Here is a 15,000-nt window from a genome sequence, read left to right on the forward strand (position 1 = left end):
GGCGAACGATCAAAGGTGCGCAAGTCTTTTCCCCAAACGGACATATCTGTGGTCTTATCTAACCTTTCCATGTTTCCTCTGTGCTTTTTCCTCAGCTAAAAGCCCTCGGATTCCCAGAAGGACTCGTTATACAGGCCTACTTCGCTTGTGAGAAGAATGAAAATTTGGCGGCAAACTTCCTTTTACAACAGAACTTTGATGATGATTAGAGGAGTGGCACCTTGATCATTTCCCTCCCTCTTATGTTTTTGTTTTTCTTTTTGAATGATCATTTTGGAGAAGAAAATCTATACAAATACACTCATTCACCCTCTCAAACACACACACACACACAGGCTGTCCTATTCTGTCTAAATTTTACACACTGGATAAGCACGTCCGTCTGGAGATTTTTGGTCTCCAGTGGCAGAAATCAGTAAAAGCCTCTTTGCTTCATCTAACATTTGCCTGTGTGATACCTGTTTTTCATTTGTTCTTTTATATGACCAATAAAAAGCTTTGTTTTCTCCATTGTTAGGACATGTTAGCAGGTTCAAGAGGCTTGTGGAGTTTGTTTTCCCTAAATTAGGAGTCAGGATTGATCCGGGACGTTTGGTTTAATCATATTATCATTGTTCAGGACGGTTGTTTCTTCTCTTTCTTGCATTCAAGTTGGCATTTATTAATAGGAATCCCAAAAACTGCAGTTTTAAATGGCAGTACAGATTTTTAAACAAGCAAAGGATGATGATTATATAAGATTGGTTCCTTTCTTTAAGTATCAGTTAAGGATATCGGCTCTTGCTGTGGATGTTTTGAGTAATATTGACAAATGCAGGCTTTTCATATACATTAAGAACCATTAAAGCATGTATATGACTTCCATCATTTGACAGTTTTGACATTAATATCAGTCTACTGTCATTTTTACAGGGAAATAAACGTTTTCAACGTAAAAACAGATTACCCTTTTTTAATATTTGTTTTTTTTTTTGTTGTCAATTGCATTTTATTGCAGAAATGAGACTGTATACACACCTGAAACACCCATAGCTAGACATATAATATCTTAAACATCAAATGGACCATAATCAGAAATGGGAATAGAAGTTAACATTTGGATTTGTCAGTGTGTGTATTTACAAAAATAACTGGTGATACCCTCATTTTTTGTGTGCTTTTAAGGGTAGGAAGTTGGAAATATTTTACAGTAATAATACAAGTGGGTTTTTTTAACGATGTATTTAGTAATTGTGTGTAAAATCGTGTCGCAAACGTCTGACTGAAACACGTGAACAAAAAAGCGCGCGTTTTTGACAGGAATGGCGCGAAAGTCTGACCTTTAACTTAAAAATGTTAGTAGTATAATTTTAATAATTTTAAATTGTAAATATTGGGAGGTTTGCAGTATCTTACAGGGATAATACAACCATTTTTTAAAAACAATATATTTAGTAATTGTGTGTAAAATCGTGTCGCAAACGTCTGACTGAAATACTTGGAACAGAAAAGCGTGAGCCTTATTGTCTGACAAGAAAGGCGCGAAAGTCTGACCTTTAACTTAAAAATAGTAGTATAATTTTAACAAGGACCTTTTACAAAGGAAACTTGAGCAATGACAACGACGAGATGGAGGTTACACACAGGTAAGTAACACAAATTCACCATGTATTATTTCAGTGTAAAGGCTTGTGTGACAGGAATGGCGTAAATTGACCCCTCTTCAAAATGGTAGTAATTATAACGAACCTATAAAGATGAGATAAAAAGCGTGGAAAATAACGTAGATAAGATGGACGTTAGACAGGTTCAAGTAAAAATGTGTTATTTAAATATTCCGATAAAATTGTCAGCTAGACAAAGTTTTTGATGTCTCCCAAACATTTACCTCACATTGGAATCGAAACGCCTTCCTAGTTTTGTTTGATTTATTTCAGGTGTGCTTTAATTGGTAATATGCTCTTTAATTTCCCCAAATTAAAGCCCACATTTGGTTTAAACAACAAATTCTCCGAATTGCGCCTCAAATATCCAGGTGAATACACGTGAACATATTTGCCTCAGAGAAGTTGTAACGCCATAAGACAAAAATATTGTGGAGATATTATGACACAAATATGACATTTATACTCAGAATGTCATAATCAAGACTTTTTATGTCATAATTAGCCTAGGATTTACCGAAGCATGGCTGTAAGTTGTTTTAAGCATGAGTTTATTTCTTCTGTAGATGTATTTCTGAAGAATGCGACAAACAGTTTCTGATCAGTATTTTTGGTTACCCACATTTTTCTTAAAAAAACAAAAAACTTGTAAGTTCGACAGAAGGAAGAAACTCATACAGGTTTAGAACAACCCGAGGACGAGTAAATGATGAAAGAATGATTATTTTAGGGTGAACTGATCCTTTAACGTGAAACGTGCTGACTTTGTTTGTCCTCCAGTGGGCGCTGTTGACCACGACTGAAAACGAGCCTATACATTTATTTATTCAGTGTATAAAACCACTCATTTTATCTGCATCAGATGTAATCACAAATATATCATGGCTAGGGAAATATTACAAGAATGTTCAGCGGGTAAAAAAAGTAAACCAATGGCTATCATTAATTAAAGCAATATATCATTACTTTCCTCTCGCATGTTAATGTGAAGTTGACTGGCTCTAAAATCAAAAGTCATAAAGATCAGCGAGTGACAACTAACAAGAACATTTGGCTTTAAAAAACGCCAATAAAACATGATTTTGACTGATAATCTGCACACGGATAGCGAGGTTCAGTCTGTAAATAATACAGGAAATATCATCTGATTTATGTTTTGGTCATTGCTATAGTTTCACAGAGTTATGCATGTTTAGCTGAGGAGAATTTAACTGTGTTAAATCATCATATTATACAAATAAAGGTTTCCATTGACATATGGTTTGTTATGAGGTGACCAGATTTCTGAAATGGAAACTATATAGTGGTTAAATATCACTAAAATCTCATTTTGATATTATCTTTTAATAAAAAACAAACAGGGACAACACATTTTTTAATGTTTTGTTGTGGTTGTGGGCTCCCTATATTATTAATAACATTATTATGATTTATTTTGATTATTAGGATTTTTGGACTAGATTTAATAAAATTCAACGCACACACAAAAACAAACACAATATAACAGATAATAATAACCAATTGTATGTGTAAAACAATATTATGACATGACTTAACAAAAACACATTACAAAAATTAATTATTTAACAAATATTTTTTAATTGTATTCAATATTTTTTATTTACTATAATTGTATTTTTTTTTACTTCAAATGTTTTGTTACGTTACTGATCGGAATAACTCCTACTATCCTTTATTGGTCGTGTTATTTTGCATTTTGGGCTTATTTTAAGCAGAATTATGTGTATTCTGCACATATATTTGTTGCAAGTGATGTTTTTTTTTTTATTGTGCTTTGTTAGGACAATATTTGGCCAAACTTTGAAAATCTGAGGGTGCAAAAAAATGTCAAAATATGGAGAAAATCTTCTTTAAAAGTGTCCAGATGAAGTCCGAATCAATGCATATTGCTACTAATAATACAATTATGATATATTTACAGTAGGACATTTACTAAATATCCTCATGGAGCATGATCTTAATATCCTAATGATAATTGGCATAAGAGAAAAATGTATAATTTTGACCCTTATAATGTATTGTTGAATATTGCCACAGATATATCTTATGACTTATGACTGGTTTTGTGCTCCAGGGTCACATATTATGAACATTAAAGCTGAATCGGGACCACAAAACCAGTCATAAGGGTCCATTTTTAAAAAATAAATAATCTTTCAAATGATGTATGGTTTGTTATTTTTAATATTTGCAATATTTGGCCAAACTATTTTAAAATATCTGAAATCTAAGGGTGCAAAAACATCTAAATATTGAGAAAATCTCCTTTAAAGTTGTCCAAATGAAGTCCTCAGCAATGCATATTACTATTAATAATATATTTACTGTAGGACATTCACTAAATATCCTCATGAAACATGATCGTAATATCCTAATGATTTTCGGCAAAAGAGAAAAATGTATAATTTTGCCCCATGCAATGTATTCCCACAATATTCAAATTGAATTGTAGAGCCTTTTATACCGTGATATACCAATGGGTCCTATTTTTTTAATTTTAAACGTTGATTCACAGAGACAGGTCTCTTAAAGCCTGCAGGAATAGACCTATTTTGTAGAGAAATGAAGGAGAAAGTCTGCAAAACGGACAATTAGCAGCTTAAAAATCACACATTACTCACCCGATACTCATACCGTTTCATTTTCCGTTTATTATTGGATTGCATTCATACATAAAATACACAAAAAAAGTAATGAAAAATATTTACAAATGTACAAAGATTATATTACAGGAATCTGACTATAAACAAAAACAGCTTTGTTCAGAGTTATGGTTTTGTTTGTTTCTTATATAAAAATATGCACGTCTTACATATCAAAATTATTGCACCTCGCAAACCACAGTGCAGTTTAGCCATCACCAAGGAGAGGTCATGCTTTCGCCCCGAAGACTCACACACTTCAGTTTATCTTTGGTACCTTTACTCAACACACCTGGCCAAACTCAGCACCATCTAACACAGCGATAAATTATTCTGTACCTGAAATGAATGGCTTTATAAGTCGGATCAGTGTGATTGAATGCAGGTCAATTAAAGGCCTCTTTAATACATATCATCTATAATGTGTCCCTGATACTTCCAGTCTTTATTTTGGCACTTGGCATCTCCAAGTTTTGTCGGTAAGTAGATGCACGTTCCAGTATTGTCCCAGTGTGCAGGAAACAGAAAAAAATCACCAGCATGTTGGAAGACGACGACAAAAATGGTGGAAAAACACAGAGGCGGAAAGTCTTTCTGACTCGGTATTGTTTCGTCAAAATATCTAAAAATTCTTACATTAAGAAACATTTACTAGACAAGTACAAATTATGGTCTTGTTTTGGGAAAAATAACTCAAAATGAAGAGAGTTTTTGCTTAAAATAAAATAAAAAATCTGCCAATGTGGTGAGAAAAATAATCTTAATTCAAACAGAAAACAAGATTATTTTTCTCACCCCATTGGCAGATTATTTATCTTATTTTAAGCAAAAACTCTCTTCATTTGGAGCTATTTTCCCCTCAAGACAATAATTTTCACTTGTCTAGTAAATGTTTCTTATTTGAGGATTTATTTTGATATTTTGGCGAAACAAGACAAAAATACTGAGTAAGAAAAGCATTTTTTGCAGTGTAGGCATTTTTACTTTCCAAGTAATTTAGTTTTCTTTGGAATATTTTTACTTCACATCATTCCTAAATATAATATTGTACTTTTTACTGCAGTACATTTCATATTGAATATCATTTAATACTTAATTACATTAAAAATGTAAAATGCATACTTTTACCCAAGTAAAAGTATTCAAAGTTTTACTGGTGTACAAGTAAGAAAGTACAAAATGTTTAGTGTAAGCATTAAAAGGTAGAAAACAACAACTTTTATTTGTTTTTTAATTTTCTTATTTAGTGTTTTTGTCTTGTTTCCAGTCAAAATATCTAACAATTCTTAAAACAAGAAGTATTTACTAGACGAGCAAAAATGATTGTCTTGTTTTGGGGGAAAATAACTCCAAATGAAGAGAGTTTTTGATTAAAATAAGATAAATAATCTGCCAATGGGGTGAGGAAAATAAAGATTATTTATCTTATTTTAAGGAAAAATTTGTTAAACAAAACAAGACCATAATTTGTACTTGTCTAGTAAATGTTTCTTAATGTAAGAATTTTTGGGAATTTTGACGAAATAAGACAAAAATACTAAGTAAGAAACGCATTTTTTGCAGTGTGACGTTATATATTATGCTTTGGAATGCAGTGACGTAAAAGTTTTCTAAAGAAAAACACTGATAAAGTAGATACTTAAAAATTTACTTGAGTAGAAAGTAAAAATACTCCAAGACGGTCCGCCTCTGAAAAAAACAACACACACACACACACACTAAAAATCTGAGACAAGTCCCAACCCTGATGCTGTGGAAGACACAGCTCGTCATGGAGCTTCATTATCGCTGCAAAAAATGCTTTTCTTACTCAGTATTTTTGTCTTGTTTCTCGTCCAAACATCCCAAAAAAAATTAAAATAAGAAGTATTTACTACACAAGTCTTGTTTTGGGGGAAAATAACTCAAAATGAAGAGAGTTTTTTGCTTAAAATAAGATAAATAATCTGCCAATGGGGTGAGAAAAATAATCTTAATTCAAACAGAAAACACGATTATTTTTCTCACCCCATTGGCAGATTATTTATCTTATTTTAAGCAAAAAACTCTCTTAACCCCTTAACTGTGACCGCTCTTTGTTTTGATGGCTTTTTTTGCTATCCTATACTTTAGTAATCATCATAAATTAGGTGTCATTCGAAAGCGTACGAACTCAAAATACATCACGTGCTAACCGTTTTGGAATCGGACGTTGCGTTACCATGGAAACGGTACTCGTATTTCTTCTAGCAGGCTCCTCCCCCTAGTGGGCGGTGTCACGTTTCATATTACAACATTTATTTGAACTATTTTATAATCAAAATGTTTTCTAATCTTGCCGCATGTCGTCGGAAAGATCGGAGTCTCAAGGTTCCATATTCGGTGACTGTTTTGTGATGGAAGTGATATTTGGACAGAAATTTACAGGAAAATGCATCAAAACAAACAATCAACGGACTGCGGATGACACCCGGTGGCTGTTTTTGGTACTGCTCCTAAACACAATCTCATGGGGACTTTAATTTTTGATATCAACTTCATTTTTGGAACACAGCTTGGTTAGACATAAGACTTTGATTTAATAGTAATTTTAGAGTATTTTTTTGTGTAAAATAAATATATATATATATATACATAAACTACATTTTTTTTAACACAGTATTTTTTATTTACATTTAATTTAAACTTCCTTAACTTTTTCATACTTTCATATTTTGAATTGTTTTCACATCCGCAATAATCTGCCGAGTGTTTACTTTAAAACACTAATGCTTTCTTGAACTACAGCCATTTCAATCTGGATAGTGCATGTCTATTCTCAAAAGCTGGGTGACAGTTAAGGGGTTAATTTTGAGTTATTTTCCCCAAAACAATAATATATACTTGTCTATAGACAATAATTTGTACTTGTCTAGTAAATGTTTCTTAATATAAGAATTTTTTAGATATTTTGACTGGAAACAAGACAAAAATACTGAGTAAGAAAAGCATTTTTTGCAGTGTTGACTCTTGTTCAAAGGCAACATGTGGTTCACTAGTCTCGTCACTTTTCCTTTTTTGGGGTCGGGGTCTTCCAGTTTAGTTTTTTGGTTATAGATGCCGTTTCATGTGCAGTGCAAGGTGGTCGGACCGAGAAAAGGCTCTGTCGCATTTCTGGCACTGAAACGGCCGATGTCCTGTGTGTTTCCTGTAATGCCTCGTGAGCTCGTCCGAACGGGCGAATTTCCAGCCGCATCCCTCCCAGTCACAGTGGTACGGCTTCTCTCCTAAACACACACACACACACACGTTAGATTTTTGTGAATTGTGGGGACTCTCCATAGGCGTAATACATTTTATACTGTACAAACTGTAAATTCTATCCCCTTACACTGCCCCTAAACCTACCCATCACACACACACACACACACACACACACACACACACACACACACACACACATACACACACACACACACACACACACACACACACACACTGCCCCTAAACCTACCCATCACACACACACACACACACACACACACACACACACACACACACACACACACACACACACACACACACACACACACACACACACACACATTCTGCATTTTTACTTTCTCATAAAAACTCCTCCTGTGTGATTTATAAGCCTTTTGTAAAGTGGGGCCATGGGTAATGTCCTCATATTTCACCCTCTCCTGTAATACCTGTGTCATACCCATGGCATTATACACACTTGAGTCCTGATATGGCACAAAAACATGCCCACACACACACACACACACACACACACACACACACACACACACTCAACAGTTAGCGTTTCACCCTGAGGTCCTAACGAGAACAATCAAACTCGCTTTGGTCGCAGCAAACGTTGCTCATCCTTTTGGTCTATTGAATAGAAGAGGAAGTCGAACTGGCTTGTGGTTTTATTTCAACAGGGATCAACCTGCTGTTTGAACAGCACACCTGCCACCCGAGCTCTCGCTGTAGTCCTGCGTTTGGGCATGTTACACGGCAATAAATACTCTTTTATTTAGTATTTTTTTTTTCGTTTCCAGTCTAAATATCTAACAATTCTTAAATCAAGATGCATTTACTAGATCAGTAAAACGACATGAGATATTTTTGCTTGTTTTCTGTGGAATAATATCTAAATGAAGAGAGTTTTTGCTTAAAACAGGCAAAATGATCTGCCAATGGGGGGAGAAAAATAATCTGATTTCTGACTGAAATCTTGTTTTCGTCCTAAACAGAAATAAGATTATTTTTCTCACCCCATTGGCAGATCATTTTGGCTCATTTATCATCAAGCAAAAACTCATTGTGATATTTTTATTGTTTTCTGTCGTTTTACTGATCTAGTAAATGCATCTTGATTTAAGAATTGTTAGATATTTAGACTGGAAACAAGACACAAACACTAAATAGGAAGATTTTTTGCAGTGTTGATACTCTAAAATCATGTCTAAAAAGAATCAAGATTATCTAGATAAACAAGATGACGACTATTCCTCAAGGAATTCAGCTACAGGAAGATTAACACGAGGCTAAAATGTAAAAAACAGAAACCGTCGGCCGGCATTCTGACCGAATCTGAAGCCCTCTCGCTCCTCTGGTTCCTCGTCTGTGACGGACGTGAAGCCACACACACCGTCTTCAAGACTATCAGTGTGTGTGTCCATCGTGGTGGAAGACATTCGATTCTTTACCTACGCTGTTGTTTTTTTAATAAACGAATGACAAAGTGCATTGAGAAGAACAGGAGGGCTCTGAACGTGGGAAACTCTCCGAGATTCGATCGGAACGTCGCGCTCACGGTTTCATTCACTATTGGTTACCAATATATCAACATCTGTCCTGAGGGACCAAGACACACTTCTGGAAAATTCAGTGTAAGATTCAGCAACTGAACAAACATCTACCGATACTCCAAATCTAGCTTCTTCTTCTTCTTCTTCTTCTTCTTCTTCTTTTTTTAAAACCAAAAACATTCGTGAGGCAGCCAAAACTTGTTTTAAGAATTGTTAGATATTTAGACTGGAAACGAGACACAATTACTAAGTAAGAGCATTTTTTGCAGTGTGGTAAGCAGGGGATTAGAGAAGAGGCAGTACCTGTGTGAGTCCTGTGGTGGGCTTTGAGATGCGAGCTCTTGGTGTACGTTTTTCCACAGCCGGCGTAGTCGCAGGTGTGTGTGGCGATCCGCTTCCTCGGCCAGGAACGCCGACCACGTTTGGGCTTCGACTCTTCCGGCAAACCCTCGGCTGGAGAAATAAGCTCTGCCAAAGAGTCAAGAGTCAACATCAGCCTTCAATCATAGAGCATTCTGATCAGACACGCTAGCTTATTAAAGGGATAGCTCACCCAAAAATGAGCCTGTGATGTTTATCGGCTGAACTCCAGGGCATCCAACATGTAGGTGTGTTTGGTTCTTCAGGAGAACACAAATGAAGATTAACTCCACCGTTGCTCGTATAATGCATGTGAATGGGTAACAATTCTATGAGAGCAAAAAAACCATGCACAAAACCTGCTGCTCGTGACGACACACTGATGTCTTAAGACACGAACCGATCGGTTTCTGTGAGAAACACAACAGTATTTATGTTATTATCAGGCGAATCTCATCTAGTGCTCCCATCGGCTATTACTTCCGTCTGGTGAGGTCAAAATGGCGCAATCATAGACATACATTATGTAGATCCTCATTTAACCGATCCGCGCAGGCACTAATGAGGAATCTATGTATATATATAAATAAATAAATGATCGCGCCAGTTTGACCTCACCAGACGGCAGTGATAGCGGATGGGAATGCTAGATGAGATCGTCTGATATGAGGTAAAAAAATAACATAAATACTGTTGTGTTTCTCACAGAAACCGATCGGTTCGTGTCTTAAGACATCAGTGTGTCGTCACGAGCAGCAGGGTTTTGTGCATGTTGTCTAAGCATGTTGTTTTTTTTTCCCGCTCTCATAGAATTGTTACCCATTCGCATGCATTATACGAGCAACGGCTGAGTTAATCTTCATTTGTGTTCTCCTGAAGAAACAAACATGTTGGATGCCCTGCAGATAAACATCACAGGCTCATTTTTGGGTGAGCTATCCCTTTAAGATCTCCAGGAGCACTTAAAGGGGCAGATCACACAAAAATGTAACTGACCCCGTGATTTGCTCTCCCTCAAGCCATCCGTGCACATGACTTTCAATCGAATACAATCAGAGTTATATTAGTTCATATAGCCTGGCTAATCCAGGTATAAAAGTGCTTCACACGGCTCCAGGGGTTAATAAATGGCCTTCTGAAGCAAAAGAAAAATATCCATATTTAACATGTTATAAACTAAAATATCTAGCTTCGGGCAGACCGCCTTCCGTATTCAACTTACACAGAAAGTATAAGGCCTCTCGCAGTTCAAAATACTTACGCTACGTCCGTCGTCCTCGCCGCACCAGTTATGCTTTTTACGCTACTTCCAAATTCATCATTGCACCAGTTAAGTTTTTTACGCTACGTCTGAAATCATCGTTGCACCAGTTATGCTTTTTATGCTACATCCATATTTATCGTTGCACCAGTTACGCTTTTTACGCCACATCCAAATTCATCGTTGCACCAGTTACGCTTTTTATGCTACGTCCAAATTCATCGTCGCACCAGTTACGCTTTTTACACTACGTCCAAATTCATCGTGCCACCAGTTACGCTTTTTACGCTACGTCCAAATTCATCGGCGCACCAGTTACGCTTTTTGCGCTACGTCCAAATTCATTGTCGCACCAGTTACGCTTTTTACTCTACATCCAAATTAATCGTCGCACCAGTTACGCTTTTTACGCTACGTTTAAATTCATCGGCGCACCAGTTACGCTTTTTACGCTACGTTTAAATTCATCGGCGCACCAGTTACGTTTTTTACTCTACGTCCGAATTCAATGTCGCATCAGTTACGCTTTTTACACTACGTCCAAATTTATCGTCGGACCAGTTACGCTTTTTACGCTCCGTGTTAAGCACTTCTATAATGGAGGGATGCACTTTTTTTGGACTTCAAATTTTGGGCTCCCATTCATTGCCATAATAAAGCTTGGAAGAGCCAGGACATTTTATAATATAACTCTGATTCGTTTGAAAGAAGAATGTCATACACACCTAGAAAGGGTTAGTTCACCCCAAAATGAAATGTCTGTCATTAACTCCTCACCCTAATGTCTTATGGGTGTGGAACGACATTAGGAGGAGCCATTTTTGGGTGAACTAACCCTTAATAATTATAGACAGGTGTGTTCTAGCTGAACTATGGAGGTAGGAAAAAGTAAGGCTCAACTCAAAAATGTTTGAGTTGTGACTGACCTTGATATTGCAGGGACTGGGTGGGAGTTTGAGGAAAGCCGGAATAGCCCGGAGAAGGATGATATCCCAATGGAGCGGCTCCTAGAGACTGAGCTTGAGGATGCTCGTCCGGAGAGAGGGATGATGTGGAAGAGCGGCCGGGCCCCAAACGGCCGGTGCTGAAACCGTGAGGGTCCAGTAGGGGTCTCTGACGCGAGTTCACTTCCAGGTGAATATCCATTGGGCGTGTGATGGTGCAGGTGCTAGGGCATTCCTGCTTTATCATAGGACAAACAAACGGAAGGTCCGGCATTGAGCCGCCCTTACTAATGCTAAGCCCTTGGCTGTAATCAGCCATGTCCCTGGTAGTCTTCACCACAAATTTCCCATGAAGGCTTGTGGGCTGAAGATATGCGGGATCCAGCTCCGGCCTCATCAGCTCCGCCACAAAGCCTCCAGAGGGAGATACGTCGCTAATATCTGGGATGTTGTACAACATGCTGGCATCCTGTCCCTGAGGAGAAGGCATCTGATAGGAGTAAGATGTAGGGGATGGTGGAAGAGTCCTGGATGTGCCGGCCATGGCCTCCTGTTGTTGTTGTTGTTGTTGTTGTTGTTGCTGTTGCAACATGCTATTCGATAGGATAAAATCATAGTCCAACAGGTCCAGCTCTTCTGGCTCCCTTTTGGTCATTACGGAGGGGACGTCCAGGTCAGTGCAAGTCCCATCTGTAGACATGCAGGCGCGTTTCAGGTGTGACATTTCCTCCTTCCATCTCTTATTCCAAACGAAGCGAGACATGCAGAAAGGGGGAATAAAACAAGGTTAGTCTCATTACATCGTTAAGGGTTGGTTCACCCAAAAATGAAAATTAGATGTTTATCTGCTGACCCCCAGGGCATCTAACATGTTTGTTTCTTCAGGAGAACACAAATGAAGATTAACTCCACCGTTGCTCGTATAATGCATGTCAATGGGTAACAATTCTACGAGAGCAAAAAAAAACATGCTTAGAGAACGTGCACAAAACCCTGCTGCTCGTGACGACACACTGATGTCTTAAGACACGAACCGATCGGTTTCTGCCAGAAACACAACAGTATTTATGTTATTTTTTTACCTCATATCAGACGAATCTCATCTAGCGTTCCCATCCGCTATCACTGCCGTCTGGTGAGGTCAAACTGGCGCGATCATAGATATGTATATATAATATATAGATTCCTCATTACTGCCTGCGCGGATCGGTTAAATGAGGATCTACATAATGTATGTCTATGATCGCGCCGCTATTTGACCTCACCAGACGGAAGTAATAGCGGATGGGAACGCTAGATGAGATTCGCCTGATATGAGGCATGTTTTTTTTGTTTGTTTGTTTTGCTCTTATAGACGTGTTACCCATTCACCCATTATATGACTGGCACACAGCAACGGTTGAGTTAAAAATCTTCAGGGTAGTTTTTGAGTTACTCAGATCCCGGGTCAGACGTATAAGACGTAATAATCAAATGCATAACAGACGTTTATTCTTGCACATTAAATAATCGCGTAACTATCAGACTGATGCGTTGATTTGAATCCGATGTTATGGGTTATTAAAATACTTTTTAATGCATCATTAGGCTTCAAACTAATGAAATTAAACCTGAAGTGGAAGATAAATAACAAGTGCATTGTAGATCTAAGTAATAATCAAATACATAACGGACGTTTATTCTTGCACACTAAATAATCACGTAACTGTCAGACATATCCGATGTTATGGGTTATTACAATATTTTTAATGCATCATTAGGCTTCAAACCTGAAGTGGAAGACAAAAAAGAAGTCTCAAATCTTAAAGACGTAATAATCAAATACATAACGGACGTTTATTCTTGTACGTCGCGTAACTATCAGACTGACACGTTGATTTGAATCCGATGTTATGGGTTATTAAAATACTTTTTAATGCATCATTAGGCTTCAAACTAATGAAATTAAACCTGAGGTGGAAGATAAATAACAAGTGCATTGTAGATCTCAAAGACGTAATAATCAAATACATAACGGACGTTTATTCTTGTACGCTAAATAATCGCGTAACTATCAGACTGATGCGTTGATTTCAATCCGATGTTATTGGTTATTAAAATACTTTTTAATGCATCATTAGGCTTCAAACTAAGGGAATCAAACCTGAAGTGGAAGATAAATAACAAGTGCATTGTAGATCTCAGTAATAATCAAATACATAACGGATGCTTATTCTTGCACAGTAAATAATCGTGTAACTATCAGACTGACGCGTTGATTTAAATCCGATGTTATGAGTTATTAAAATACTTTTTAATGCATCATTAGGCTTCAAACTAAAGGAATCAAACCTGAAGTGGAAGATAAACAACAAGTGCATTGTAGATCTTAAAGACCTAATAATCAAATGCAAAACGGACGTTTATTCTTGTACGCTAAATAATCGCGTAACTATCAGACTGACGCGTTGATTTAAATCCGATGTTATGCGTTATTAAAATACATTTTAATGCATTATTAGGCTTCAAACTAATGAAATCAAACCTGAAGTGGAAGATAAATAATCAGTGCATGGTCCAGAATGTCATAAGTTGTGTAGTGGAGCGGTTGACGGTTCACGCCCCTACCGAGGAATAACTAAGAGCCGGTGACATAATCTCACCCGCGTGCGAATGTGCGCGTTTACAGCTCGCTGACCGACACCTGTTGGGTACTCACCGAACCGGCAGCTCCAGGTCTCATAATGGCCGTGTGCTTCACATCAGCCCCGCTCGCAAAGGTGGAAATAGAGGGCAAAAGCGTGCCGCTCAGTGCCATACTGTCAAACTCACTTGGTGGCTGCCTGCAATTGGAAAAAAAGGTACAAAATAATCCTATGCACGCTGGTCTGGGGAAACTATCGCTCCTAAACAAGCCTGAAGAAAAAGTATTGGAGCCTCCAAGTGCAAAACGCACCTCATGAAGTCCAGGCGCGTCCAGTCCAGAAATGAAGAAAGTAAGTGTTTATAAAACACTGCGCGCGCTTCCCAGCACTGACAGTCCCGTTCCCAAAAACAAAAAAAGGGGAAAAAAAGAAGAAGCGCGCATCAAACGCGTCTCCGCGCCATCGCTCGCGAACCGGCTCGGTTTCGTTAGGTCGGGGATTCCCTCAGCTATCTCCCGCTCGGTGCCATTCGGGACGCGCGAGCTCTCTCCGGTGCCTGGGCTCGAGTGATTCGTCAGATGCACGCAGGGCTTTCCTCGCCTAGTTCTTAAACCCCGGACACGCCTCTCGTTGCGCGGCAACCGCAAAGAAAAAAAAAAAAAAAGAAAAAACACGTGACGTCATTCAGAAGAGAAAAAAAATCTGGCACAGGGCTGATATTTTG

The 15,000-nt window shown here is 37.7% G+C and overlaps 2 protein-coding genes across 2 annotated transcripts in view; one reads left to right on the plus strand and one right to left on the minus strand.

Moving 5' to 3' along the window:
- rad23b (RAD23 homolog B, nucleotide excision repair protein) overlaps positions 1-942 on the plus strand; it is a 22,239-nt gene extending 21,297 nt beyond the window's left edge. The window contains exon 10 of the mRNA XM_067422761.1: positions 96-942. Within this exon, the coding sequence (XP_067278862.1) occupies positions 96-209 (114 nt within the window). The 3' untranslated portion in view covers positions 210-942. The remainder of the gene's footprint in view (positions 1-95) is intronic.
- Positions 943-6,330: 5,388 nt separating this feature from the next.
- Positions 6,331-14,917, minus strand: klf4 (Kruppel like factor 4). Its single transcript, XM_067422760.1, has 5 exons — positions 14,588-14,917; positions 14,351-14,474; positions 11,635-12,391; positions 9,391-9,555; positions 6,331-7,551 (listed from the first exon to the last, which is right to left on the minus strand). The coding sequence occupies exons 1-5, from the start codon at positions 14,590-14,592 to the stop codon at positions 7,376-7,378; spliced, it is 1,227 nt and encodes a 408-aa protein (XP_067278861.1). The 5' UTR covers positions 14,593-14,917; the 3' UTR covers positions 6,331-7,375.
- Positions 14,918-15,000: the final 83 nt, after the last annotated feature.

Source organism: Pseudorasbora parva, chromosome 18 (assembly GCF_024679245.1).
Source record: "Pseudorasbora parva isolate DD20220531a chromosome 18, ASM2467924v1, whole genome shotgun sequence".
NCBI classification, from domain to species: domain Eukaryota; kingdom Metazoa; phylum Chordata; class Actinopteri; order Cypriniformes; family Gobionidae; genus Pseudorasbora; species Pseudorasbora parva.

Coding starts and splice junctions, on each gene's coding strand:
- klf4 (XM_067422760.1), bottom strand. Junction 9,556..11,634: donor CCAGTCCCTGCAATATCAAG/GTCAGTCACAAC, acceptor ACTCTTTGGCAG/AGCTTATTTCTCCAGCCGAG. Junction 7,552..9,390: donor CCACCACAGGACTCACACAG/GTACTGCCTCTT, acceptor GTGTGTGTTTAG/GAGAGAAGCCGTACCACTGT.